This window comes from Mandrillus leucophaeus, unplaced genomic scaffold (genome assembly GCF_000951045.1).
Source record: "Mandrillus leucophaeus isolate KB7577 unplaced genomic scaffold, Mleu.le_1.0 Scaffold852, whole genome shotgun sequence".
NCBI lineage: Eukaryota > Metazoa > Chordata > Mammalia > Primates > Cercopithecidae > Mandrillus > Mandrillus leucophaeus.
The window spans coordinates 593,992-621,501 of NW_012109275.1; the positions used below are offsets into that span (position 1 = coordinate 593,992).

Sequence of the window (27,510 nt, forward strand, 5' to 3'; positions counted from 1 at the left end):
AATTATTAGTGGTATTTAACACAGATACAGTGTCTAAAACCAAGAGCCAATTCCTTTGTACACAGGTTCATCTGGAATTGGGTAGACTTATTAAATTCTTTTAAATAGATTATTAAAAGTAACTGATATAATCCCAATTAAAGACTATAAAAATAATAAATAATGCGTGCTGTTGGTCTGAATGTGAAGAAAGATATTATAAAATTATGTGAGGGTTACTTGCTAATTATACTTCATATACTTCTATAATTGGAGAAGTAAATGAGCAAAGGAAGTCCCACATTTTTCTCTCTCCAAAAATCTTCAAAGAATATGTATTGGCATGGGAAATGTCTAATGATGCGAAAAATAGAATATGAAATTATCTGTATTATTATATGTATTATACAGATATGTCAGTGGATATACATATGTATCATACAATTTATATATATATAATATTAATACAGATTTATCACAATTTTGTATTAATATTTGTCTATTTGTAGCAATAGAAAGGAGGAAGGCTGGAATAAAAATAGCACAAAAATGCTTATAGTGGCTATGTACTTTTTCCCCCTTTTCCATGTCTTTTCTTTGCCAAATTTTGTACAATGAATATGTAGGCTTCTATCATTAGAAACTAAAAGCCTTTGTGTTTTGTAAAGAGCAGCGCCATCATTTAGTTTAGTCTCTTTGGGACTTTCTTTTTTTTTTATAAACAGGCCTGAGTCCATATTTTGAACACACAAGCGAGACTTTTAATTCTTTTTTTAATTTTAATTTTTATTTTACTTTAAGTTCTGGGATACATGTGAAGAACATGCAGGTTTGTTACATAAGTATACATGTGTCATGGGGGTTTGCTGTACCTGTCAACCTGTTGTCTAGGTTTTAAGCCCCACATGCATTAGGTATTTGTCCTAATGCTCTCCCTCCCCTTGCGCCCCATCCCCAACAGGCCCTTGTGTGTGATGTTCCCCTCCCTGTGTCCATGTGTTCTCACTGGACTTTCTTAGTAACCATTGAAACTGCAAGGTGACATACTGCAAGATGTTAAAAATACTTTCATGGAAACATATGGCCCCTGCATGATGAAAAGGATAAAATGAGAGCCTTCCCTGTGTCCCTGATGGGTTATGTGCCACCTCTTCGTACTGCCATAGCTCTGAATGCATGCTTGCATCCCTGCGCTTATCACTGCATGTTACCATCTCCTCTGAATTTATTTCCACCCTCACTAGATCAGGATATTCTGAAGGGCAGGAATGGTGCTTTAGTTATCTTCATATCCCCAGTATTTGAAATAGCACCTGGAACAGAGTAAGGGCTCAATCATTATTTTAAATTCAGAAACATTCAAGAATACAGAGGAGGCACATCTCTCACTCCTTTCAAGGTACTGAACTCCCACTGTTGGAATTAGGCCATTTCCACTTTCACCCAGACAGACTGCCTTCCTCAACTTTCTTTCAACAACATGACTTGCATACTCCTGGAGATGGAAAACCACTGCTCTGAGAGGTCATTCATTTCACTATGGCCCACTGGTATTTACTGGAAAGGTTATCTTTCTAGACAATAAAAATGTTTTCTGTTCAATAAATGCTTTCACTCAATGGAACTGAACTTTGTGGGAAGGATTGAGTTTTAGGGGAGGAGAAGAGATGCATCTTCCTATTGTGAAAGAAGAATTTGCTGAAGAAATGGTGAAGGATGTACTGGATGAGGATGACTTTAATAAAATCTTGTTATCATATATGATGCTATTTAATATAGCGGACATAGATTGAATTTGGATATAGGACAGTCTGTTACTTTTATCTGCTCAGAAATTAATATTTCATTTTTTTTTCAAGTAACATCTCCCTCCTCCCCGACTCTCAGTTCCTATAACTTGGGTGAGGCTAAGCCTACTCCTAATTTCCAGCAATAAAATGAGTACATAACTTAAATGAGTCCTATTAGAGCATTTAGTTCTCCCTGCATTGTGATATTGGTTCAGGGGTTGATATCTGAAGGCAGGCCATAAGATGTTATCTTTGCATTTTTGCTGAAACTATTGAAAAGGAGAGACATTTTTCCCCTGGTGAGATTGCTAACATGTTATGATGTTGACCTGGAATACTGGTGACCGTTTATCACCAAGAAGAAGGAGGCTGCTTGAGAATTAGGCCAACCTGAAAAAATAGTGCTGAGAGATGGAGCTCAATCCTAATAATATCACTTCTGCACACTTGAATTCAGCCATTCCTGAGTCAGGATCTTCCTGGAATTTTCAGTGCAAAATAACAAACTCAATTTTTTGCTCAAGCCCATTTGAGTTGGATTCTGGTTACTTGCAATGAATGGAGTCCTGTTTAATACAGAGGAGGTCTGTTCTTACTCTTTCCCAGATACTGAATTTCTAGTGTTGAAAATGTCTTTGGAATTGATATTTCCATTCTCTACCAGAACAGACTCCCTTCTTCAATGTTCATTCAATTATTTTAACAATATGGCTTGCATACTCCTAGAGATAGATGCTGTAAGAGGTAACCCATTCCACCATGGCCTACCTGTATGTATGGTAAATATTATCTTTCTCCAGAGAATCAAAATGCATTATCTGGTGACTTCAACACCTAGTCTTAGTTCTGTCCTCTACAGCAGCAGAGACTAGAGGTTCTTTTTCTTTGTATATTTGTATGTCACTATAAATCATTACCTTTCCTCAACCAACCTTACTTTCTCCAGACTGAATATCACTTCTTTTATACAATTTTTCTCCAAGTGTGGTCCACAGACAGTGTTTTCAGATATAAAATAGTCTATTATTTAGATTTTTTGTATCAGTATGTCACATGTAATATATTCATGGCTATTCTGAAATTCAAGTTTAATTTGGTTTCCTATATAGTTTTATTTGTTAAATTTGGCAACCCTATGCCCAGAACACCTGGATCAGAATCATGCTTGGGGCCTCTTACCTAAGAGGTCCTGACACGAAAGCTGTACTCTTGTTCACTGAAGCTTGAAAACCACTTCTTTAGGGAGAAACCCGAGGCATGGGGGTAGGGAGGGGACAGGAGAAGCCCGAAGGCCCCAGCCTGAGTATTCCAGGAACCTGAGATCTTCGGCTTCCATCCACACTGCCCCTACCTCGTCCCCTCCCTGCCAGGAATGTAACTATTTCTTATACTCCTACATGTCCTACTTTGGGCATTCTGTTATTGATTCATGTTCCAAATTTTTGAAACTTTTAAAATAAAACAATTTCTAGCAATATTTATTGAGTGCTTTTAATATGCTGGACACTGGTCTAGGCAGTAAACAAAAATACCAAGGACCTTGCCTTATGGAGCATACATTCTAGTGTAGTAGCTAGACAGTAAACAAGTAAACAAACTAATACAATTTTAGGCAGTGCTAAGTCTTATGAATAAAAGTAAATCAGGATCAGGGTAAGGAAAGAGCAGTGCAGTTCAGAGATGTCATTTTAGAAAAGGTGACCAAGGAAGGCCTCTCTGAGGATATAAGTTTTCTGCACCTTGAAGGAGACAAGAAGATTGAGCCAATGTCAATGTCCGGGAAACAGCATTCTAAGCAGAGGGAACAACAAAAGCATGGAACCTGGGGAGGAACAAACTTGGAGCAGTCAAGAAGCAGGAAGAACGCCACTGTGGCTGGAGTGGAGTGCAAAAGGCAGAGGGTGGTAAGGTATGTAAGTAGAGAGGTAGGAAGGGGCTAGATCATGTAGGGCCTTGTGACCATAAAAATAAATCTGAATTTTTCTGTAAGTGTAATGGGAAGCCATTGGAAGGCCTTGAGCGAGGAAGTAGCAGGATCTGATTTAACTTTTAAAAGGATCCCCCTGGTGGCTCTATGGAGAATAGACTAAGGAGTCTATGAGTGGCCACTGGACCTTGGTTGTGAGGTTATTGCAGAAGTCCTGGCTTTTACGTTTGGCAAGCTGATCTTGTCCTGCTGAGCTTCTTCCAATTCTGTCAAGAGCCCCATAATATAATGGCGAAAGAATATTGGTTCTGAAGCCCAATCGCCTTGTGTTTGAATCCTGACTTTGCCAATTAGTAAGACATTAGCCAAGATTCTTAACCACCATGGGCCTTGTTTTCTTTATTTGAAAAAAATTGAGGGTAATGATAACCTCATCAAGTTCTTGTGAGGAAATTAAATTCATTAATACAAGTAAAATAGTTTGAACTGTTCCTGGCACATCATGAGTGTCCAATAAATATTATTATTATATTATGTACTCTTTCTTGTCTTAGGATGCTATTGTTCATTTTTCTCCGATTCATCAGGTTAAGTTTTGCTCATTCTCCATGCTTTAAGTTGTCATAGGAAGCCCTCCATATCATTTTTGCCATATTCTATTGGACAAAAGAAGCCACAAATCCAGCCCAGATTAAGGAGGAAGAAAACAAGCTCTATCTTAATATGGGGCAATGTCACAGTGCAAAGGAAGGGTGAAGAATTGGGGCCAATATTGCAAGCCATCGCCACAGATGCCAAGACAACCATGCTGAGAGAACTGTTGACAAACGCTTGCTAAAGCACACACTTATGGCTATTAAAGGATCCAAAGAACCTTGTCCCAAGACAGCTTCAGCATGATGCCATGACCTTCACCCTTAGTATTACAAGACTCAGCCCTCTTGTCATCCAGAATACTGGCTGTTTGCTTAGCCGTACTTGCTACCCTCTAAACGGTAAAGCGGTCAAAAGCAGTCTGGGAGGCTGATGATGCGAGAGAGAACCTGTAGTTGGGCAGGCACGTGCACTTTGAGTCACATAATTATTTATTGGTAGAGACTTCTGTGGTTGGATGCCAGATCTGAGCAGTGTGGGGACGCAGAGCTTAAGGTCTGTAAGCATCAGATGCTTTCAGTGCTTCTGTTCTTGTTTTGCCACAAGAACGTCCCTCAAAAAGGGAGTCCTTCTCTCTGCCCATGAATAAGGCCTGCCTGCCAACACCAGTTCCAGCTGTGAACATGAAATCAGTTCTTCTATGGCCCCAAAAGGGTGGTCCCAGAGGCCTAAATTTAATTTTCATGCATATTTGTCTTCTCCCTCTACTTTATGCAAACACTACTTAGTTGCCAACACAGGCTCCAACCGTTTTGTTTGGATAATTGCTCGAAGTCTACCCCAACTACCGGCAGCTTTCTTTTACAGAAAGTACATTTTGGTTAATTTTTGGTTAACCAAATTATATCTTCCTTCAGTACTTCCTTCAGGGTTTCACCAATGATTTCTGCCAATATTTGATTTATTTTGAAATAGTTCAACACCAATGTCAAGTTTATTACCCTCCACACTAGGTCGTTGGAATGAGCAAGGGAAACAGGAGCTCTGCAGCCCCACGGATCATCTGCCACTGAAGTTTCTTCTTCCAAATAATTCTCTATTCGTCTTGCCACAATCAGCTGGTCCTAGAGTGGCTGTGAGAACCCAAGTGGAGGTTTGTGGCCATAATAGGGATGAGGGGACAGGGAAAAATGAGCACTTGTAAAACAAAGATCTTATTTTTATGGAAATGAATAGAAACTCTGAAGTAAGGATGAGACATATGGAATCGCATAAAACATGAACAGAACATTTTAAAATAGCAGGTCCTCAAAAATACTCCATATGGCCCAGTAGTATTTAAGGTAACAGAAAACAGTTCATGTTGCAGCTGCAAGCGTTCATTCCTGGGGTTCAGGACTCAGTTCACAAAACTATACTTTCCAATTTGTTTTCAAGAATGCTTCCTTTGTCTACCTCTTGGGACTAATTCTTTTAGGGTGAGTGAGAGACTTAATAAGTTATTAATTAAGATCTATAATTTTAATTGTAGTTTATTCTTAATAGAGTGATAAATTACTCATAAGTTATTATCTCTTCTTCTACTCTGCTGAATCAGTAGTTATGAAAACAATGCAGTTTTAGAGCCTATTTAGAGTTTATAGGCTCTAAATGTTACAACATAATAATATTGCAAGTACTTATGATTAAAACATAAATCTAAAAATGATACAGGACATTAAAATGACATTTCCTAGAAGCGCAGTTGACACATACACACTTCAGTGATAATCAACAACTGCTACCTAAAAAGATTACACATTTTGTTTTGCCACAGTATTAAAGAGGATGTGGAAAAATCAGTGTGAACACCAAATGAATTTCATTATGTAGAACTCTCTATAGATAAAATACATCTCAATATACTTTGTGCCCTGTAGAAAATAAGGTAATATTTAATTCATCAAATATGATACTAAGTCATGTTGAATGACTGCATTATAATATGTTATATGCCAGACTTACCAAAGGGAGTGTTTCTTCTTAATATCCCAGGCCGGGGTGTAACTCAGTTCTTTGGATACTAGCTTTCTTTTTTTCTTATTTTCATTTTAAATTTGAATTCTAAAATAGAAATATCAGAAGAAAGAGAGAAACGTATACTCTCACACAAATGTAATGAATCTACTTTTGCATATTCGACAGAACGTCTACTTTTCTGATAGCACCAGAAGTCTCATTCTTACTCCTTTCTTTAAGTTTGTAAACTCTGCCAGGACTATAACTGTGCTATTGTGTTGACATTCACTTCTTCATTTTATTTTGTCTGCACAGTCTTGATCTGCTAATTTCATTTTTCCTGTTGCTAAACTGTAGTTTTTTTTGGATGAATTGACTGTATGTTTGGCTTTGTGTAGACATAGCTGCACTCTAAGTTGGCCCCTTAGTTCAATAATTCACCATGAAGACTGGTTTTCATCCTCACTGTGTTGAACAGGCATCTAATCAACCATTAATTTCCTTTTTGTTGGATGAGCATAATAACTATTTCTGTCTTTCTTTCTGATGGGAAACAGAGGCAGAGAGGATCATGGGTTGCCCTAAGTCAGAAAGGGAGGCTGTAGAAATCTGCTTCAGGAGTTGCCCTGATAGCATTTAGGAGCGATATAGCAGGAAAAGGCCAGAATTTGGAGGTAAAAAAAGAGTTGGAGGAAAACTAATGGAAATATATATATATATGCATCTACAGGGCACCAGACATGGTTCTAGGCACTTTACAGCCAGCATAGAAGATTGCTTCTACCAATGAAAAGTTGGGCAGCCTTAATTTCTGTAAGCCTGTTTCTTCATCATCTGCAGAATGGAACAAATAGAATGGAACTGAGCAGTATTTTATCACCAGTAGGAAATATGCAATTATGCATTATTGTTACCTGGGGCATTGTCATTGTTACTTTTGGTTTTTGAATTCATTAAGAGATGGTAATAAGTTTGACCATATTTATGAGGATAAAACAAGTCTTCACAACTTATTGAAGTGTCTTTTTCATAAACATTCCATTTTTTTAAGAGAAATAACAGATGAACCTAATGCATTCTTATGAATGTGGACATTTGTGGTGGTGAGACCAGTTTCAATGTTTTTAAAAAATGCAGTTTTAGTTAATGAAATACAATAATAGCAACTAGTTTTGTTAAAGTTATTTCAATTAGACATTACAGAGATCTATCTGAAGTACACTGGCCAAAAATGGAGGTGGCTCATACATCCAAAGCACATGGAATTCGGAGTGAGGTTGGCCTCAGGGAGGCTCTGAGCCAGGATCTTCAGCAGTCCTGAGACCTGCATCTGTGCTTCTCATTCTTCCTGCATGTCATCTTCTTTTGCTCACTGTAGCCTCTGCAGTGAAAACAGTGAAATATGAAAACATGGCCTTCAATAGCTGCCAGCATCTGCCTCCAGAAAGGAACTGAGATGTGGTCTGTTAAGCCCTAAGGAAAAAAAAATTAATCAAAGGAGTCTAATTGTCCAAGTATGAGTCACTTGCACAACCTTGACCAATCAACTGTGGACAGGGGGTAGGGTATCACCTTGTGTGATTTTCCCATTGCAGCCAGAGAAGGGAAGACTCTAGAGTAAGGAAGTTCTCATTTAAACCACTTAGAGTAGTAGGATCATTGGCTTAAAGACAGGTGTGTGTGTGTGTATATGTGTGTGTGTGTGTGTGTGTATGAGAAGACAGAATAAAACATAATTACTATGTAAGTTTAATAATGCATTGCCAACCAGAAATTTTTTTAAAAAACTTCCTTAAGTACTTACAATTGTTATTTGTATGTATTAATGCATTTATTTAACAACTATAGAACACTCACAGAGTGTGGCATGCTAGGCACTGGGCTGGATTCAGAAAAGCATAAAGATGCATATTCTTCTCTCTAATAATTTACAACTTTTTTTTTAACAAAAAGGTATACTCACCTAAGACGTTCAGTTACAATGTGTCCAGTGAGGATACAGCAAGAAATAACTGGAGTCATTCAGAAGACAGGGAGATTGTTGTGAGCATAAGCAGCAGATTAGATACATGCTTATTCACTAATCTTTTCCTTGTTTATTTTTTTTCCAAATCTCTTAACTAGAAATAAAGTTCAACTTTTAAAAAACATGATATTTAATAACCAGAACCCCATATCTCTAATACTGAACATAGAGCCATCTCTAAGCACAGTTGTCAGTGAAGAAAGCTTGCTATTTGCTGTTAGGTTTAGTATTGAAATCATGTGATGTAATTGAGCTCCATTCAGTTCTATCATTATAGTTTGTTTTGCATAACATTTAACCAAACGAGGCGTTGTCAGTAAACTCAGGCCTTTGAGTAAGTTCCCTTTTACTAACTGTATCAACAGTGTAATTCTTACTGGTAGAAATTTCATGGATTTACTGGTCTTTACTATTAAGAAGATGCTTGAAGACTCTGAAGTGTTAAAATATGTGATTTCTCTTCTCAGTGTGGGAAATTATGCCTGTTAGAAGGAGATACCATTTGGCGTAATGATTACATGTTATTAAGTTAATATTTCAATTGGGTTGCCTGGTTATTCTAACCCCCTGTGGCCTTGAGGTATATTCCTTAACCATTATCTCTCACCATAATGTCTGCTGCTGCTTCAAAGAAGTGAAAGGATGTTTGTTGAAAGAGGATATCATCACTCAAGATCATCTGCCTTGTTGGAGTCACCTGTCAGCCTAATACATTTATGTGGACAGCAGTAGGTTCTGACAGAACTTATAACGTTTTCTTTCTCGGTTGTGAAATATGATGGATGTGCCATACCAGTGACCTTTACACAAGGCCACATGTTAATATTCAGGACCTCCCTTTTGTTGGCCTTGAACAATGGCTGTCATTAAGGAAGCTTGGTTTGCCAATATGCCCTCTGTTAGGATGCTGAACCACTCCTGATTGGTCACCAGGAAGTATCATGTGCCTTTGATGGAAATGACATGGAAGATGTATGGTCAAAGTGCTGTGCTCAGCACCACTGCTGTGCGGAGGAGAAAACCACTATGACCCAAATAGCCCTGCACTCAAACAATGTCGCACCAACCAAAGACAACATATTGGGAAGAAAAATGCTTGTAAACCGCGTGTGTTAGAAGATGTATTGGCCAGACGGCCATAGGGCAATCTTTGAACTATTGAAATCTTTAGAAATATTGTTTGGTTCTGAAACAATACTTACAAACCTAATTAATCAAGCATAGATGGTTTATTTTCAGGCTTTCCACAGTGTGTTGCTTTAATGCAAGAATAGGGTCTGTCGGGTTCTTTTGCTGTTTCACAGGGGCTTGCAAAAACTCAGCATGGGTATTCTTGTTCATACAAGTTGAAGCTCTAAATTTCAAAATAATATCTACGTAGATCTCTGGTGATCCCTTCAGCAAAGACTAGGGTTGAAGGTAGCCTGGATTTATTTTTCAATTGTTTCTGACTCCCTGTGTGACTCTTTTCCCACTCTTCTGCTTAATTTTATTCATCAGAATTATTTATCCATAGGTTCATTTAAGAAAGCTCATCATTCCTGTTGAATTCTCTAGCATGAGGGGAAAACATTTTAGCTTTTTTTCTTAAAGAATAAACACAGTGAAGGGTTGGTTTCCTGAATATGTGCTGTTGAATGATGTGATTTAAAAGGTTCACATGTACACCCCTTCGAATTTTAATATCAGCCCTTTTCCCATCTTAATATCATGTTTTAAAAGAGTCAGTGAGAAAATGTATGTTCTCAAGTGGGGAGAATGAAAGACTTGGAAACAGCGTCATATAAGAAAGCTAAGGTGTTGTCTGGACTAATAATGTAGGCAGGTAGCACAAGCCTTTTGTTTCTCTAGCAAGCTGTAGTTGACATAAGTTAATCATTTAGATGAAAGAATCATTCAACTACTTAATTGCATGCAAAATAGTGCTTCACCAGAGTTTTAGCACGATGTGAAATATTACACTGGTACATGGCAGTTGAATTGTGTGAGTACAATTCCTGAAGGTCAAATCCTGGTTATTCATTTAGAGGCAGATTATTGACATTGTGGATTCTCCAAGAGCTCCCCACTGTGTCCTCCAGGGCTATGTCACTATTCACCAGCTGGTTAGAATACACGGGGCAGGAGAAAGGAAAGGGACTGAAACTCAGCCCACAATTATGCAGTTTGTAAGCAATTCAGATGAAAGATTTAGTGGGAGGAGAGATGCTCAAGTTCATTCTTTGTTAGGAAAATACGTATTAAAACCACAATGCAGTGCCATTTTCTACCGGACAGGCAAAAATTCAAAAAACAATTCAGGTAATAGCAAGTGTTGACAAGGATATGGAACAACAGAAAACTGCATTGACTGTAGGAGTGTAAATTGGTATAAACATTTTTGGAAAACAATGGGTATTCTACAATAAGTTTGAAGATATGCACATCCCATGACTTGGCACTCCTAGAGAAACTAGGGCACATGCACAAGAAGACATATACAAGGGTGTTCATAGAAGCCTTGTTTGTAATACTTTTTTTTTTTTTTTTTTGAGATGGAGTCTTGCTGTTTTGCCCAGGCTGGAGTGCAGTGGTGTGATCTCACTGCAACCTCTGCCTCCCATGCTCAAGCAATCCTCCTACCTCAACCTCTGGAGTAGCTAGGACTACAGGCACATGTCACCACACCTGGCTAGTTTTTCGTAATTTTTGTAGAGACTGGGTTTCGCCATGTTGCGCAGGCTGGCCTCAGACTCCTGGGCTCAAGCAGTGTACCCATCTTGACCTCCCAAAGTGCTGAGATTATAGATGTGAGCCACTGTGCCCAGCATGTTGGTAACATTAAAACAAAAACAACATAAGACTGGGCTTCACCCCTATGTCTGTCAGTAAGAGAATGGACAAATACATTGTGGATACTCATATAATGAAATTGGGTGAGTCTGGGGCTATTTATTTTCTTTATGTATATATTAACATGTGTATATGTATACCCTTTTGTACATACGATATTAAGTTGTAATGTGTGAAATGGCCTATATTTGACCATTTTTGACCTACAAAATAACAATTTCATGTGGCAACATAGTGTTTCAAAATATAAATAAATGAAGTTCATTAAAGAAAAAAATGCTCAGTGTAGTTAAAAAAAAGTACTCAGAAACTCATAGGCTTATTAAAATTGGAGAAGACTTTGGAAATCATTTTTATTTTTCTGTAGATGAGGAAACCAAGGCCTAGAGACATTCATTCAATGAATCAATGTATCAATGAGAACCAAATGCTCTGGCTCTCAGATCAGTGTTTTTAAAATTATATCTCATGTTTGAAACAGTTTGTAGTCTAGCCCAGACATTTAAAAATAAAACATTCCAATATAAATCTATGTCCCTAGGCTGGAGATTTTCTGTGATTTACATGCAACTGAATAAGGCTGATGATGTCATAGGGAAGAGGTGATATCGTGGGAGGAGGATGAACTACATCTGAATACTCTGCAGTCATCTTCTGTTGCACGATGAGAGGCTGACCCATGTGTCCCTTTACTAGGAGAGAGGGGGTGGTTGAGTGATGTTTGGAGAAAGAATATACTTCTCTCAGAAGAAGAAAAAGGCACATTTATACTTAGCAGAGTACCTGAGCTACGAAAAATGCCTGTTCCTCTTATAGTAACTTTACTTTCCCACATCCATGGCAGACATCAGTAATTGCTCCATGAACCAAGACACAGCCCTAAAATGCTTCTTGAAAAATTGGTGCCACAACCAATTTTGGGGGACTGGTGTTTGAGACAAAACTTGTTTGCCACCTTTGATGGGGGCAGGCCACTGTGGTGACTAGAGCTGGAACGAGTGACTATGATAAACTGAGCAATGTGGATTAATCTCTGAGGAAAGAGAAGTGAAGTGGTTATCCCCAGGGAACTCTGCAGAAGAGGACGGAGATGATGTGGCAACATGGAGAAGGGTGACACTATAATACTGAAGAGCATTCACTGGAGAGATGAGGGATTCATTCATTTGCTGTTTTTTTTTTTCCAGTATAAGTTTTTGAGAATTTACTATGTGCCAAGTGCTTGTGATATGGCTCAGAGCTGGTACTTACCCTCATGGTGCTTACATTCTAGTGAGGGAAATGAACATTAAACTTGTGAACAGTTACACTTATGGTATATGGTTAATCAAATAAAAATAAAGCAGGAAAAGGAGACATGATGGAGGTCACAGGGGGCTTTTTTGGAATGAAAAAGGCAGTAAGCTCTTTGAGGAGCAGTTACCTTTTAGATCAATCAAGAAGGAGACAAAAAAAGATTTCATATTATTTATTCCTTCTCCAAGTCCTTTCTTTTTTATTTAGATGAGTTTATGATCTATGTTATTTTCCCTTTTCCTGAAAAACTTCTTTTATCCTCTCCTGTGGGCAAGTAGGCTGGCAATGAATTTCTCATTTTTGTGTGTATCTAAAACAGTCTTAGTTTTTCTTTTAGTGCTGAAGGATAATTTTACTGGATATAGAATTCTGGGTTGATGTTTTCTGTTTTTCAATAGTTTAAATATTTGATTCCACTATTTTCTTGCTTTCATGATTTCTGATGAGATGTCTACTGTAATCTGTTTTTAATTAAATTTTAAATTGACAAATAAAAATAGTGTATATGTATATATGCTATTTATATCAGTATATATATAGGTATCAGTATATATATATATACACATATACACAGTACCATATGTGTACATATATGTATATACTGTATCAGTACTGTGTGTATGTGTGTATATATATACTGCATCAGTGCATGTGTGTGTATAATTATAAAAACATTTTGTCGGGGTGTGTGTGTGTGTATCTATAGTGTGAAGTGTGATGTTTTGAAATATATATACCTGTGGAATGGCCCAATCAAGTTAATTAACTTGTGTATTATTTTACATACTTATCATTTTTTGTGGTGAAACCACTTAGAATTTACCCTCTTAGCGATGTTCGAAACACAATACGATGTTATTAACTGTAGTCACCTTGTGGTTCAGTAGATCTCTCACTGTAACTGTTATCCTCATTCTTCTATAAGGTGTATGTCTCCTGTAAATTTTCTAAATGTCCTCTAAGATGTCTGGATCTACTGTTTTGTGCCTGTCATTAATTTTAGGAAGTTCTTAGCCATAATTACTTTACATGTTTTTTTCTGTTCCATTCTCTTCCTCTGTTTCTCCTTCATATATTCCAATTATGTATATGCTGCACCTTCGAAAATTGTCCCACAGTTCTTGTATGTTCTGTTTTTTTTTTTTTTTTTTTTTTTCTCTTTCCATTTTAGTTTGGGAAGTTCGTATTGACCTATCTTCAAGTTCACTGATTCTTTGGCCATGTCTAATCTACAGATGAACCCATCAAAGGCATTTTTAATTTCTGTTACAGTGTTTTTTATTTATAGCATTTCTTTTTGATTCTGAGTTTTCATCATTCTGTTTACCTTGCCATCTGTTCTTTTATGTTGTCTACTTGTTCTGTTAGAGCCCATATTAATTGTAGTTATTTTAAATTCTTTATTTGAAAATGCCAACATCCGTGTCATATCTGAATTTGGTTCTTACGCTTGCTTTGTCGCTGTAGCCTGTATCTTCTTGTGCCTTTTGGTATGCCTCATAATTTTTATTGAAAACCAAGGGTGATGTAGCAGGTGATAGAAACTGGGATAAACAAATCTTTAGTATGAGGTTTTATGTTAATCTGGCTAGATGTCGGGTTGTGTTTAATGTTTGTTGTAGCTGTAGGGGCCAGAGGCTTCAAATTTGTCTAGTGTTCTTTCTTTTTCCTATTTTCTGGATTTTGAGATTCCCTAACTACCCTTTCACACAGAAAGGCTGCATCTTGCAACATATTTAGTTGTAATCCACTGTTATTCTGAATCCCTGTGGGTGTGATGATAAGGTATGGATTGAGGGGAAAGATTCTATAATCTTGTGATTAAATCTCAGTCTTTTAGTAAGTGTGCCTGTGACCTTCACAAGTGTTTCTTAGCATTTTTTTCTCCCTCTTAGATAAGTAAGACAAGAAGGCTAAAGGGGGCTGGAGTGGGAAAGATTCCCTTCCCTCAGCTAGAACAAGGCCCTGACATGCTTTTGTTATGAAGAATTCCCTGGCCATGTTTCACAATGATTACTCTTCTCTTCCTCCTGTCAAATCCATGAAGGAATCTTTTTCAGACTTTCACCTTGGGAAACTGGTGGAGTTCCTTGAGGCAAAACTCACTAAACTATAGGTTCTCTCTAAACCTGGTCCCCAGAAGATTTTTATTCTCAAGCTACCTCATAACTAGCCTCCTACAGCTCATCAAATTTACCTTTTAAACATTCCTACCAGTTTACAGTTCCAGAGGCTTCCACTCTAGGTAAACAGATCCTGGTTTGACTATTTGGATTCACCATACAAAACTACCAGGCACATCAAAGTTGCCATCACCTTTTACTGGGCAACTGCCGACTGCCTTCTAACCTGCTTCTGCTCTCAAAACCCGTGGTTGCTTTCTATTGCATGTTGTGCAACATCCCAACACCTTTCTTGCCCTTTCCCTCCATCCATCGGGACTGTTCTCAGTTCTGAAAACACATCTGTCTTTGTCAGGCTGGCATACTCTTTTTTTCCACTCCTGAAGTGACTAAACCCTTTTCAGCCTTCAGGCTAGTCTCAGATTAAATATCATCTTCACTGATCTCCACTCATATTTCTCTGTCTCAGTACCTTGTTTTTCATTAGTATCACTCACTACTATTTATAACCATGTAATTGTGGCCTGCTTTTGCCACCTTCCCCTATAGATTGCAAGCCCCACAAGGGCATACGTTTGCCTTATTCTGTCATATCTCCAGGGTCAAGTACAGGACAAGACACATAGTAGGCATTCAATAAATATTTTTGAATGAAGATATGTATAAGATGAGGCACATCCTGCATGGATGAAAATGATATAATTTTCTACTTGAGTCCTTGCTACTGGAAGAGGTCATTCAGGAGCTACAGAGGGAGAGAGGAAGGAATAGTTTCAGTAACAACAACGATAATAACAGCTAAGACTTGTTGAGTACGTCCTATGTGCCAGGTACTGCTCCAAACTCTTGTTAAGTTTAATTCATTTAATCTGTATACCAATCATGTGTGATAGACATTATCATCATTTTTATTTTATGAATGGGAAAACTGAGGCAGAGAACACTTAATTAGCTGGGCCTAGGTAACATAGCCGGGAAGGGGAAAAGCATAGATTTGACTTGAGCAGTCTGGGTCCAGTGCTTGTTCTCTTGGCCTCCAACCTCTGCCACGTCTTGGGTGTGGTGTGTCTCAGACTCTTCCTTCGCTTCAGCCCTGTAAACTTAAAAATGACTTTCACTCCCTAGTTAGCTGAAAAGCTGAGTAGGAGATGGCAGCCTTCATTAAACCTCATTATGTGGTCTAAAAATACTTTCTAAAGTCTAACACTGGAGTTTTAGCACGAATAGAAAACCTATTTGAGGTTTATGTTGAACTTTAGATATGCTGGAGATGAAATCAATTAGCTTCAAACTCTTATTTGTGCCTAGAGAGAAAGGCAAAATGAGCTTTGGGGAATTAATTGTCTCTGTTTCATTTCTCCTTTTAGGACAATTGCCATTAGTTTTTTCATAACATGAACATGCTAGAGTTACAAGCATGAGACAGAGGAAAAGACAGAGTGGAAAAATGAACACATAGAAGTTGTTTTTAAGAGATGGCTACAAGAAGTGGGTGTGAAGTGATCACCTTGCTAGTATCTCAGAGGGGCTGAAAGTATAGGAGTTATCATACTTGTCTTTTTCTATTGAATCAAAACTGAAAATGAATACATTAGCATTTGTCATGATTTATCCTGAACTGCTTTGCAGCTCAAAGGGAATGAGAAGTTGTTTCTGTAAAATACATTCTTTATTTTATTGTACCTTGAACTCATCTGCCACAATATTACTTCAAATAAAATTGGCAACAGATGGAAGTCCTGTGCTGCAAAATAAGACACAGAGATGCTTACATATTAAAAGAACTGGTAAAACTTGAATATTCGGAAGAATCTTTTAACAACCAAAGCACCAAAAAAAACCCAAGTGTATCAGTAGTTGCGAAAAGTCGTGCCCTTGTGTCAGTAGCCTGAGGACGCTGGAGGACACGGTTAAGAATGTTGGACCTCGAGAGGCGGATAGTTTAAACTCTGATCCTTCTCATTTTATTCATTGGAACTTTGGGCAATGTAGAGAGTACTAGACTTTTTAAAGATATCATTTCTTCTTCTGTATGTTAGAAATAATGCTCATAGCATTTTCTGTGGGCCAAGGCATGGACAATAGAGCAGGGCCTGGCCAATGGTCAGTGCCCAGCGTTTGTTAGCTGTTAGCACCATGACCACTTGCATCCACCTCACTTCATGAAGCCCAGTTCATGGGAGTCACGCATATCCTCTGGCACTACTGGCATTGATAGTGTAGTAGAAAACAAAGCTATCCCCAAATTTTAAGACCTGGATCCTAAACTCAGCTTCTTCACTGCCTAAGAAGGGGGTGTAACAAGACACTTCCTCTCTTTGAATCTGTTTCCTCCTCAGTAACATGAGTAAGCCAGAGAGTTTTTGTGAGGCTCAAGTGGAGTTACTGGTATGAAAACAAAATCTAAAGAAACATGCAAGTTGTAAAGGAGCAAATAATGCTGGTTTCTGAAATGAGGACCATCTATAGAAAGATACCTGAGGAGAAAGACTTTACCGATTTTATAGCTCTAGTGTATTCATGATTGTTTGACTGAACAAAAATGATAACAGCCCCTGAAATCTCTGATGAGTGACTGAGATCAGTAGCTCCCTGCCCTGATTATACGTTTTCATTGCTGAAAGACTTAGCATGAACAGATACTAGGGTCCCACTCTCAGTGATCAGTCAAGGATGGGAGCACATGTTTATATTTTTAAAAGCATGTCAGGTATTGTCTGATGTGCAGCCAGGATTGAGAAATACTGTATTCGATGCAAGAGATGTGTCACGTAACAAAAAGCACTGGACTTTAAGTCATGGGCTATGGATTTTGGCTCATGTTGTCACTATCTAGAATGGTAGATTTGAAAAATTATAAATAATACTATTAATAAAAGCCATTGGAGATTGCAAAAGGACTTTCCATTTCCAACAGTCTGTTTCTGGTTGTTTAATGCCAAAACAACTGGTTGCTCTAGCCACTTAGGCAACCTGGTAGTTGTAGTTGTATCATAGAGGCAATCCAAAATTCATTCAGGGGTCTGAGAGACTAGAAGATTCTGGTTTGCTGAAGTTCATTTTGCAATAAATCAGCTGATCAACTTAGTCTTAAAATGATCACTTCTATTGGCCTGGGTAATCATTGGGGTAGTACCTAGTATATGGTAGAAGCTATAAATATTGATTGAATAACTAAATAAATAAGCGCAGTCATCACCTGTCCCAACATCATACCTAGTGGCTTTAATAATTATTCCCTATACTTAAGTATAAGGAATACACACACACACACACACACACACACACACACACACACACACATAATGCCTGTTAATATTGCAAATACAAAGTTACTTTCTCTTCTGAGAAGCAGTGAAATCTTTAATGCACAGGTCATAAGATCCAATTCCCTGGAGGTATTTAAACAGAGGTGGATATTGAAGTTGGTGGGGGCTCAGCCTCAGATGACTTTTAAGGTCTCTTTCAACCACAACTCCTGGAATGTGAAAGTGTATAAAGTACCTCAGGCCTTCCATCTTGTTCGTGATATTTGAACAGCAGAACAAGGGCAGATAGAATGCTATTGGTTCTAGTGTTGTTTGTTTTCCTTTAAGATCAAGAGATCCAGTGCTACTGTTTTGAATAATTCTAAATGTTTCTCTGCATTTGGGAAAGCCTGCTAAATTTGTCTACCATTTCAAATTCTGGTAGACATTTTTTAAGATGAAATGAGGCAACCGATTAAAATGAAAATGAAAAGCCTAACGTTTTGGAGGTAGACCAGATTTCTAGAGTTCTAAAATCTGCTTGCGCACAGGGTTTGCAAATGCATTCCCACTGTTCAAAGCTGAATATTTATAAAATCATGTTCTGGAGTGAAGATTCTATGAAAGGAGGTAATTGATAGTGTGGCCTTTACAAGGCTGGCATAGGCCAAAGACACAAATTGGTGGCCTCTGATGATTCCAAGAGCAGTTGTGTTTTGTGTGTCTCACACTATGTTAAAAAAATCCAAAATGTTACCAACATTTAAAACTCAGAGGTTTTCACATGCATAAAAATATATATTTCTGCTTTTCCTGAAAATCTGGAAAGACTATTATGCATTGCTGTAAAGAAATACCTAAGACTGGGTCATTTACAAAGAAAAGAGATTTAATTGGCTCCTGAGAAGGGGAAATAGGCAAGTCCCATGGCAAAAGTAGGAGCAAGCGAGAGAGAGAGAGAGAGAGAGAGAGAGAGAGAGAGAGAGGGAGGGAGGGAGAGAGAGAGAAAGAGAGTAGGAGAGGAAGGGAGGAGGGGCCACACACTTTTAAAAGACCACATCTCAGGATAACTCACTCACTGTCACAAGAACAGCACCAGAGTGATGGTGCTACACCATTCAAGAGAAATCTGTCCCCATTATCCAGTCACCTCCCACCAGGGCCCACCTCCAACACTGAGGATTGCAATTCAGCATGAGATTTGGGTGGGGTACAAATATACAAACTATATCAACTGTCTACAGTGGACCCACATTCTCTCATGGCAATAAAAGATAGGATCTGACAGTCTCTGGCCCCTTATACTGGGATATACCACTCCAGGGTATCCCCACTTGGACCCTTCTTTCATTTCTGTCTTCCGCCTGGCCACTGAAGGCGTTTGCTTTGGTTTCCCCTCTTGGACAAAACTGTGACTCAGGAGGGCTGGCATGGCCAACACCCTTCTTGCCATTTGACTGTGCCTTGAATGCAGGGAATATATGTCTTGCTACAAGTTGTTACACTCCAGCACCGTTGCTTCTACTTGGTAGAACTCAAGAACTCTCAACTTATCCTGCTCCCATTTCATACCTACCAATTCCTGGTTTTCCCTCTTTTCTATCCCCCAAATCTGGGCACTTGTTTTTTTCTTTTTTTTTCTTTTTTTTTTTTAGTGAAAAGGGCTGGTATTAATAATTATGGTTGACCCCTGAACAAGGCAGGGGGTAGGTGCTGACTCCTCATACAGTTGAAAATCTGCATATAATTTTTGACTCCCCCAAAACTTAGCTACTAGTAGTCTTCTGTTGACTGGAAGCTTATTGATAACATAAATAGTCGATTACCATATTTTTTGTATGTTATATGTATTATATACTTATAATACAATAAAGTAAGCTAGAGAAAAGAAAATGTTTTTAAGAAAATCGTAAAAAATATATTTACTATTCATTAAGCGGAAGTGGATCATCATAAAGGTCTTCAACTTTGTCTGCACGTTGAGTAGGCTGAGGAGGAGGAAGAAGAGGAGGGGTTGATCTTGCTGCCTCAGGGGCAGCAGAAGCAGAAGAAAATTCCCATATAAGTGGACCTGCTCAATTCAAGGGTCAACTGTACTCTGGGACAACATGTGTAAATTGGAGCTATTGTAGGTGTAATAGTTTTCTAGGGCTGCTATAACAAAGCATCCCAAGCCACCTGGCTTAAAACAACATAAATTTATTTTTTCACAATTCTGGAGACCAGAAGTCCAAATTTAGGTATCAGCAGGGTCTTCTCTTTCTGGAGATCCTGAAGGAGAAAGCCTTTCAGTGCCTCTTTCCTAGCTGTTGGTGGTTGTTGGTGGTACTTGGGGCTCCTTGGCTTGTAGGTACACCCCTCCAATCTCTGCCTTCCTTATCACATGAGATTCTTCCTGCATGGCTGTGTCTCTGTTTTCTTTTCTTATTAGGACACCAGTCATATTGGATTAAGGACCACCATTTTAGCTTAATTATCTTTGCAAAGACCTGATTTCCAAATAAGGTTATAGGTTACAGGTTACAGGAGGTTAGGACCGCAACGTATCTTTTAAGGGACACAATTTATATCATAGCAAGCTAGGTCGTTTGTTCATGCTACCTCAGGCCCAATGCCTTCCTGCAAATTGCCCTTTATTTGTCCAGACAAGTCTGCTCAACACCTCACCCAATCAGATCCCAAAGCTCTAAACACTTATCCTTCCTTATCCTGCTTCCTCCATGCATGATCTCATTCCATGTTACTGTTAGGCGACAGGTCATCTGATTAAATAAAGGTAAGGAATGCTAAACTACATTGACTCTCTAAAGTTTATCTGCACTGTCTAATTAAAGATGATTTCTGAATTATAAGAGTAAAACATATTCAGTGCATAAAATTTGAATATTACATAGAAGCTACCCAGAGTTTGAATTATACCTCTGAGAAGCAACTGTTAATTTGATTTTCTTCCAGTTTTTATTCTTTACCTCTTAAAAATCAAAATTGTATAATTTTATGTGTCGTTATAATTAAGCATTTTTTTCCATGTAAACTCTAGTATACTATATAATGTTAAATATTTGTTAAGTGTTTTCTAAATGCCAACTACTACCCTAAGTACTTTATGTGCATTATCTAATCTACTGTTAATAGTTATAATATTCTTAGTGGTAGATATGATTATTCCTATTTTATGAATGAGAAACTGAGGCAGAGTAAACCTAGAGAATTTTTTCTAGGCTACACAGCTAGTATTTCATAGAATCAGGATTCAACTCCAGCTCACCAAGCTTCAGAGCTTGCACTCACAGCACTGTGAAGAGTATCTTAACTTAGAAACGAACCATAATTCGTTTTGATTTACACGGAAGCAAGAATCTCAAAAAGAATTGGCTTGGGTAATAAGGAAAAGGCAAATGAATCTTGTATCTTTTCATCCCTTTTACGGCACCCCTCCCCCAAAAGAGATCTCAACACTCAAATCTCAATCCTACATTTGCATGCACACACAAGCACACACCTACACACACATGTGCGCACACATGCATGCCCCTCTACCATTCATCTAATTGTAAATCTAGGGAATTATTCTTCCCTTTTTCTGTGTGCCTCTTCCTCCCATAATCAACCCACTACCAAATTGGCTAAGAAGCCAGATTTGCTTCTTAGATACATCTTTAAACTGTCTTATCTCCATCTCCGCCAGGTCACCATCACTGGTGGCAGGGAAATGTGGCATTGCACCAGCTCTGCTCATTAATATCTTTGACAGTTGGGAACTTTTTCTCCTATTTACTTTCTACTGAGAAGTTAGAAATGTAGATAGGAATGGTTTGAGTTGACACAGTACGCTGTCAGTTTCCCAGTGGAAATGTATTAGGTAAAGGAACCCACATCAACTACTGGATAAGAATCAATGTGGGTGGTTTAGCTCTTTTCTCTCTGTGCTCTTTACAATATTCTAAGGCAGTTTTAAGCAATTGAGATTGTTTTTTACCTTCTGACAGTGCATCAAAAGGAGTGGCTTGAGCAGTCAATATTGGGCTATGGGGTTGACAGATCTGGATTCAAGTTGCAACTCGGCTAATTATTTGTGTGACCTTTAGCAAGCTACTTGCTGTAAGCCTGTATTGGTTTCTTAGGACCACTGTCATAAATTACCAGAAGATTGGTGACTTAAAACAACAGAAATGTATACTCTCAGTTTGGAAAGCTACAAGTCTGAAATCAAGGTGTTCACGGGTCTGTGCTTTTTCTGAAGCCCCTAGGGTAGGATCTTCCTTGTGGCTTCTTCCATCTCCTGGTAGCCCAGGTGTTCGTTGGCTTACAGCAGCATATCTCCAATATCTGTCCCCATCTTCACCTGGGTCTTCCCTCTGTGTCTTTGTCTTCACATGGCGTTCTCTTGTGTGTCTCAGTTTCCTTTCCTTATAAGGACTCCAGTCTTATTAGATTATGGCTCACCCTAATCCAGAATGACTTCATCTTAATTTGGTGACCTATTTCCAAATAAGGTCACATGCACAGGTGCTGGGGGTGAAGACTTTAATATATCCTCTTTTGCAGGGAGGGGAGGGGGTGAACACAATTCAACCCATAAGCCTCAAAACTAGCTTTCTGACCTGTGCAAGAGAGATAATAATACTACCTGCTAGATATGGTTCTTGTGAGGATTCAGTGACACACATATCTGGGCCCTCACACAGTACCTTCAACATAACCAGAACTCAGCACAAACATCCCCAGTCTTCTACCTCCCTTTCCAGACCCTCCCCTCCTCTTCTTCTCCTACTCAGCTACCCCAGTCTGTCATTTTGTTTACTCAGAGTAGAAACACAAAACAGGCAGCCATAAGTTTACATATTACCTGACTCCATCCTTCCTGCCATTAATTTAGCAGGTGTTTTTGGTGAATTTTTCAAACGAATGTGTTTACCTTTCACAGTGTTTCCAGAAAGGACTCAAAGTTCAGTGGCGTGTAAAAGACTACTTTGTACTTGCCAGTACATAGTCCCCAGGTCTTCTGTAAGCACAGTTTCTTTGGATGAAAAAAGCTGTGAAGAAGCCCGTTCCCCTCCAGCACCATCTGGTGAAACTGATGAGACCCCATTGATTTTCACTGCCAGTGGAGAAACTGAGGAGAGAGCCAGAGGAGCACCCAAGCAGGCTTGGAACAGTTCATTTTTGGAACAACTGGTACAAAAGCCTAGTTGGGCACACTCAGTAAATCCTGTTCACCTGGAGGCTCAGGGCATACACATCAATAGACACACAAGACCTAAGGCCCAGCCCTTGAGCAATCCCAAGAAAAATTCTGGTAAGTATCACATTGTGGTTACTGATTCTCCTTGTTTCAACTGGTCACATTTTGTTTTCAACTTCAATATAAACAGAAAAAATATTGATTTCATGGCTAGTCCTATTCTAGAAGGTACCACAAGAACTACAGTAGCCAGTCCTCAATGAAAGTCTGCTTGTTGCCAAGTACTATATTGGAGGAGAGAACAGGTGTGAGTCGATGACAGGTAATTTGATGATTCAGTTATTGCACCTGACAATGACAGCTATTATCATCACAATTCCAGCCCCACTTATTAAGCTTTCACCATGTGCCAGACACTGTGCTGGGCATTTTATATTATTTTATGAAATCTTAATATAATATTCAGGCAGATCATACTATTATCCCCGTTTTACAGACAAGGAAGTTGTGAATTCATAGCACAAGATATAGGAGGAATGGTTCAAAGTAAGGACATGGCCCAGAAGGGATAAGTTTTGGAACCAGAAAGAACTGTGCTCAAATATCAGCTCTCTCCCATCTCAGCTCTGTAACCATTATCAAGTCCCATAAATGTTTTTGCAACCCAGTTTTTTCATCTGTAAAAAATGACAGTTATTACTTCAAATTAAATGATTTATATAAATAAAATTTCCTGAACATAGTAAGGACTTAATGGGGGTGGTGATGATGGTCGTGGTACTTATGGTGCTGATGTTCAGACTGGAGGAGAGAAAATCTAAGGAAAAAAAAATGCGGATCTCCAAACATTCCAAGAGCTGTCATGTAGAAGAGGGATGAGACTAATGTTACATACTCTTCTCATTTATAGCAAGCTTGTCCGACTCATGGCCTATGGCTTTTATGTGGCCCAACACAAATTCGTAAACTTTCTGAAAACATGAGATTATTTGTGCGTTGTTTTTTTTTTTTTTTTTTTTCCTCATTAGCTATCATCAGTGTTAGTGTATTTTATTTATGGCCCAAAACAAGACACTTTTTTTCTTCCTATGTGGCCCAGGGAAGCCAAAAGATTGGACAGCCCTGCTTTATAGGGACCTTTTGAGGTAGGTTCCCTCTACATGTTTGTACAGTTTGTTGGAATTTACTAGAAGACAAAAGAGATAGATTTTGACTCAATACAAAGGAGAACTTTCTTTGAACTAGAAGAGAATATACTGCATGGGCTAGAAGTGCTCAAGCAGAGGGCTGGGAGACCTTCTTCCAGAAAGGCTATGTCAGAGATTTCTTTGTTTCTGGAAGCTGGGCCTGGTAATGAGAAACAGAAGATGCTGGTTGGCTAACACTTTTGAATTCTTACTATGAACAAGGCAATATGTTGAAATTGGAATGTATATCTTCCGTTTTGATCCACATGACCCTCCTCTGAGATAGAAACTGTTATTTTTCTATGATTTAGTGCAGAATCCAGGTCAGAGTATTTCTAGATCCAGGTTCTAAATATGACTATAGTGACTCTTGAGCACTGAGCACTTGCCATGTACTTGATGCTCAACATTTTGTCAGGTTCTTTCCTCCAATTCTTAGCTAGTTTCCTTTCTCATTTCAAGTCTTTGACTTGAAATGTCACCTACTTAGCTCTTTCTCAAATTCCTGTCTCAGTTTAATTCTCATCATAGGATTTATTTACCAGCTGGCACTTAAAATTTATTCATTCACTTACTTGTTAGTCTGCTTCTCCTCCCTACTTTTTATTGCCTGCCATGTTCCCTTTGTATCCCCAAGGTCTAGAATACTGCTGAGCACATACTGGGCATTCAAATATTATTAAATGAATGAACAAATTTAATCTCACTAGCAACGCTGTGAAGTAGGTAATATAACTCCCATCTTTCGGGTAAGGACAAAGAGACTTAGGCCAGGTCATGTGCCAAGATTGGAATCTATGAAGTCCTGACCCCAGAGCTTTATTTCATTATACCACACTGTCCCTTTAAGATAGTTTGTTGCAAAATGTATCATTACTAAATTGCTTTCAGGGAAGGACATTTCTATTTTTTTTTTTTTTTTTGACTCAAAACATAGGAAAGCATATCCTGTCTAGGTCATGCCCTGTTGCTCCAAACTCCAAAGCTACATCAGTGTTCTCTAGTGGTTTCTTCTTGCACTGAATATTGTTGACAGTGAATGGTCCATCTGACAGGGCCAGAAATCCAAATCAACAGCTATTAAGCACCTAGTGTTCACAAAGCAACACGCTTGAAAGTTTTCATTTACTTGGAAATATTAAAATGCCATTCTACCTTTATTTCAGGAAGTGATTCCTGCATTGGAGAATTCAGATTCACAAAAAAATTTTCACTGTTTGACTTGGGCATGTGACATGTGCAGAGGGAGGTACTCAGTACATACTAGGCATAGAACAGAGTGTAATGAACTAAACTGAATTACATAAAGATAGACTGACTGACTGACAACCACTGTTAGGAAGGCACTATTCATTTTAATTCTTTTACGTATTTTTTGAATTTCGGAATGATCTGAGTTGCTCTAAATATTCTAGACATCTGTATGCTATTAAAAACCTTTTGAAAGCTTCTAGAAAGTGATTTAAACACATAAATTATCTTAAGTCCCTACTGAAGAATTGGACTTTAATTTGTGTAGGTCAATGGGCAGAATTTCTCAGGTAAAAGCTCCATGATTTATATATGTATTTATATATAAATCTTGAAGTTTATATATATAATATATTATATAATATGGAAGTTTATATATATATGAACATGTAGGTAAATATATGTATGTGAATATATATATATATTCACACACACATATAGCAGTCTTGGCTATGTTGTAAGAAAACCACATCTTTTGTATGGAAAAATTATTTTGTTGGGCAAAGAAAGAGAAAAATCAAACTTATTAGTATTACTGGATATGTGTGTGTTATGTAGTCCCAGTCTTAGGTTAATTTACTGTTTGTTTTAATCTTCAGCTGGTTTGAAGTTTCCAATAAAACTAATTAAGTAACAGCCTTTTGTTTTTTTAAAAAATCATCAGTTGACAGTCTACAGGGACTGTAGACACATTTGCTTTCACATATCCATTAATAACTCCACTTGACAATTTTCCATTCACAAACTTTCCCCTCATTTAGAAGTTCGAGCCCTATTTTAGCCACCGATTCTTCTGTGTCTCTCTCTTTGGGGGTTTTGAACAGTTTTCCTTGAAATAGAAAGTTTTCTGAGGATTATGCAAAAGCTATATATATATGGAGGCGTTGGGGAGGTGGTTTCAAAGAACAGGAAGGGAATAGATAGCATTTTTGTTTTCTTAGATAAATATGGGGAGGCAGGTGAGGATCATGTCAGGGTTTTATTTATTTATTTATTTATTTATTTATTTATTTATTTATTTATTTTTCTTTCCCCTCTGAGAACATTACAAATGTCGATTTCTCAGATGTCCAGTTGTCGCGGGGGCGCGGTGTGGTCCCGCACACTTGAGCCTCATCTCTGTCCTGCTTTCCTGCTTTGCCTTCCAGGTTCCACCGCCAGACCTTTCACTGCCATTGGCCTCTGCAGGAGGAGCCAGACCCCCTGCGCCCTGCAGAGCGCCGGCCCGAGTAACGCAGAGCTGGAGCCGAAGGAGAGGATGGCATCCCCAGCAGGCTCTCAGGCACACCCCGACATCCAAAGCAGACTCCTGGGCGCGTCCGGAAATCCAGTCGGAAGAGGCGCGGTTGCCATGGCGCCGGAGATGCTCCCCAAGCATCCTCATCCCCCGCGGGACAGGAGGCCTCGGGCGGACACCTCCCTCCGTGGCAATCTGGCAGGAGCGCCCCTTCCTCTGCTGGCCGGTGCTTCCACCCATTTCCCCTCCAAGAGGTTAATAAAGGTTTGCTCCTCAGCACCCCCCCGCCCAACCCGGCGTTTCCATACGGTTTGTTCACAGGCCCTTTCTAGGCCGGTGGTGAATGCTCACTTACATTGACCGCTGCGAGGGAATTGTTCGGCGAGTGCTGCCCATCTTCAAATCAATGCCTGCTCAGAACAACAGAAAGGGCCTCAGATGTACTGGTTTCCACAGAACCATTGTTAGGCTTTTGTGAAGCATTTTTGAACCTAATAAATAATGTCAAAAGTCCGTAGCGCAGCCAAAAATGTTCCTTTTGAAGCATCTCTAATAGTATTTTTGTTCTGCGGTGTCTCCCAGTGTTACAAAGAATTTGTGCCTCACAATAGGGATGGGGTACATCGCGTGCCACTTTGCAACGTGCCTCGTGGGATTGTGAGGACCCCTCTTTGTTTTGCTTTCGCAGGTAAACGGTTTCACTTGCCAACTTCGCCTTTAGCTTAAGGATGTTTTCTAAGGGCCTTTAGAATTTCTAAACAGCGATTAGGAAAACATAATTGAATGTCTGTAATTTAATAATTTACATGAAATTTGATTACTCCTGATGTGCCCAGG

General features: G+C 38.7%; 1 protein-coding gene across 3 annotated transcripts in view; it reads left to right on the forward strand.

Moving 5' to 3' along the window:
• LOC105530901 (chromosome unknown open reading frame, human C12orf42) overlaps positions 1 to 27,186 on the forward strand; it is a 185,772-nt gene extending 158,586 nt beyond the window's left edge. For all 3 annotated transcript variants that reach the window (XR_001004706.1, XM_011968636.1, XM_011968637.1), the window contains 2 exons: positions 22,741 to 23,112; positions 26,585 to 27,186. Coding sequence is in view for 2 of the 3 variants with exons in the window: in XM_011968636.1 (XP_011824026.1) it covers positions 22,741 to 23,112; positions 26,585 to 27,033 (821 nt within the window). In the remaining variant the exon portion in view is untranslated. The remainder of the gene's footprint in view (positions 1 to 22,740; positions 23,113 to 26,584) is intronic.
• Positions 27,187 to 27,510: the final 324 nt, after the last annotated feature.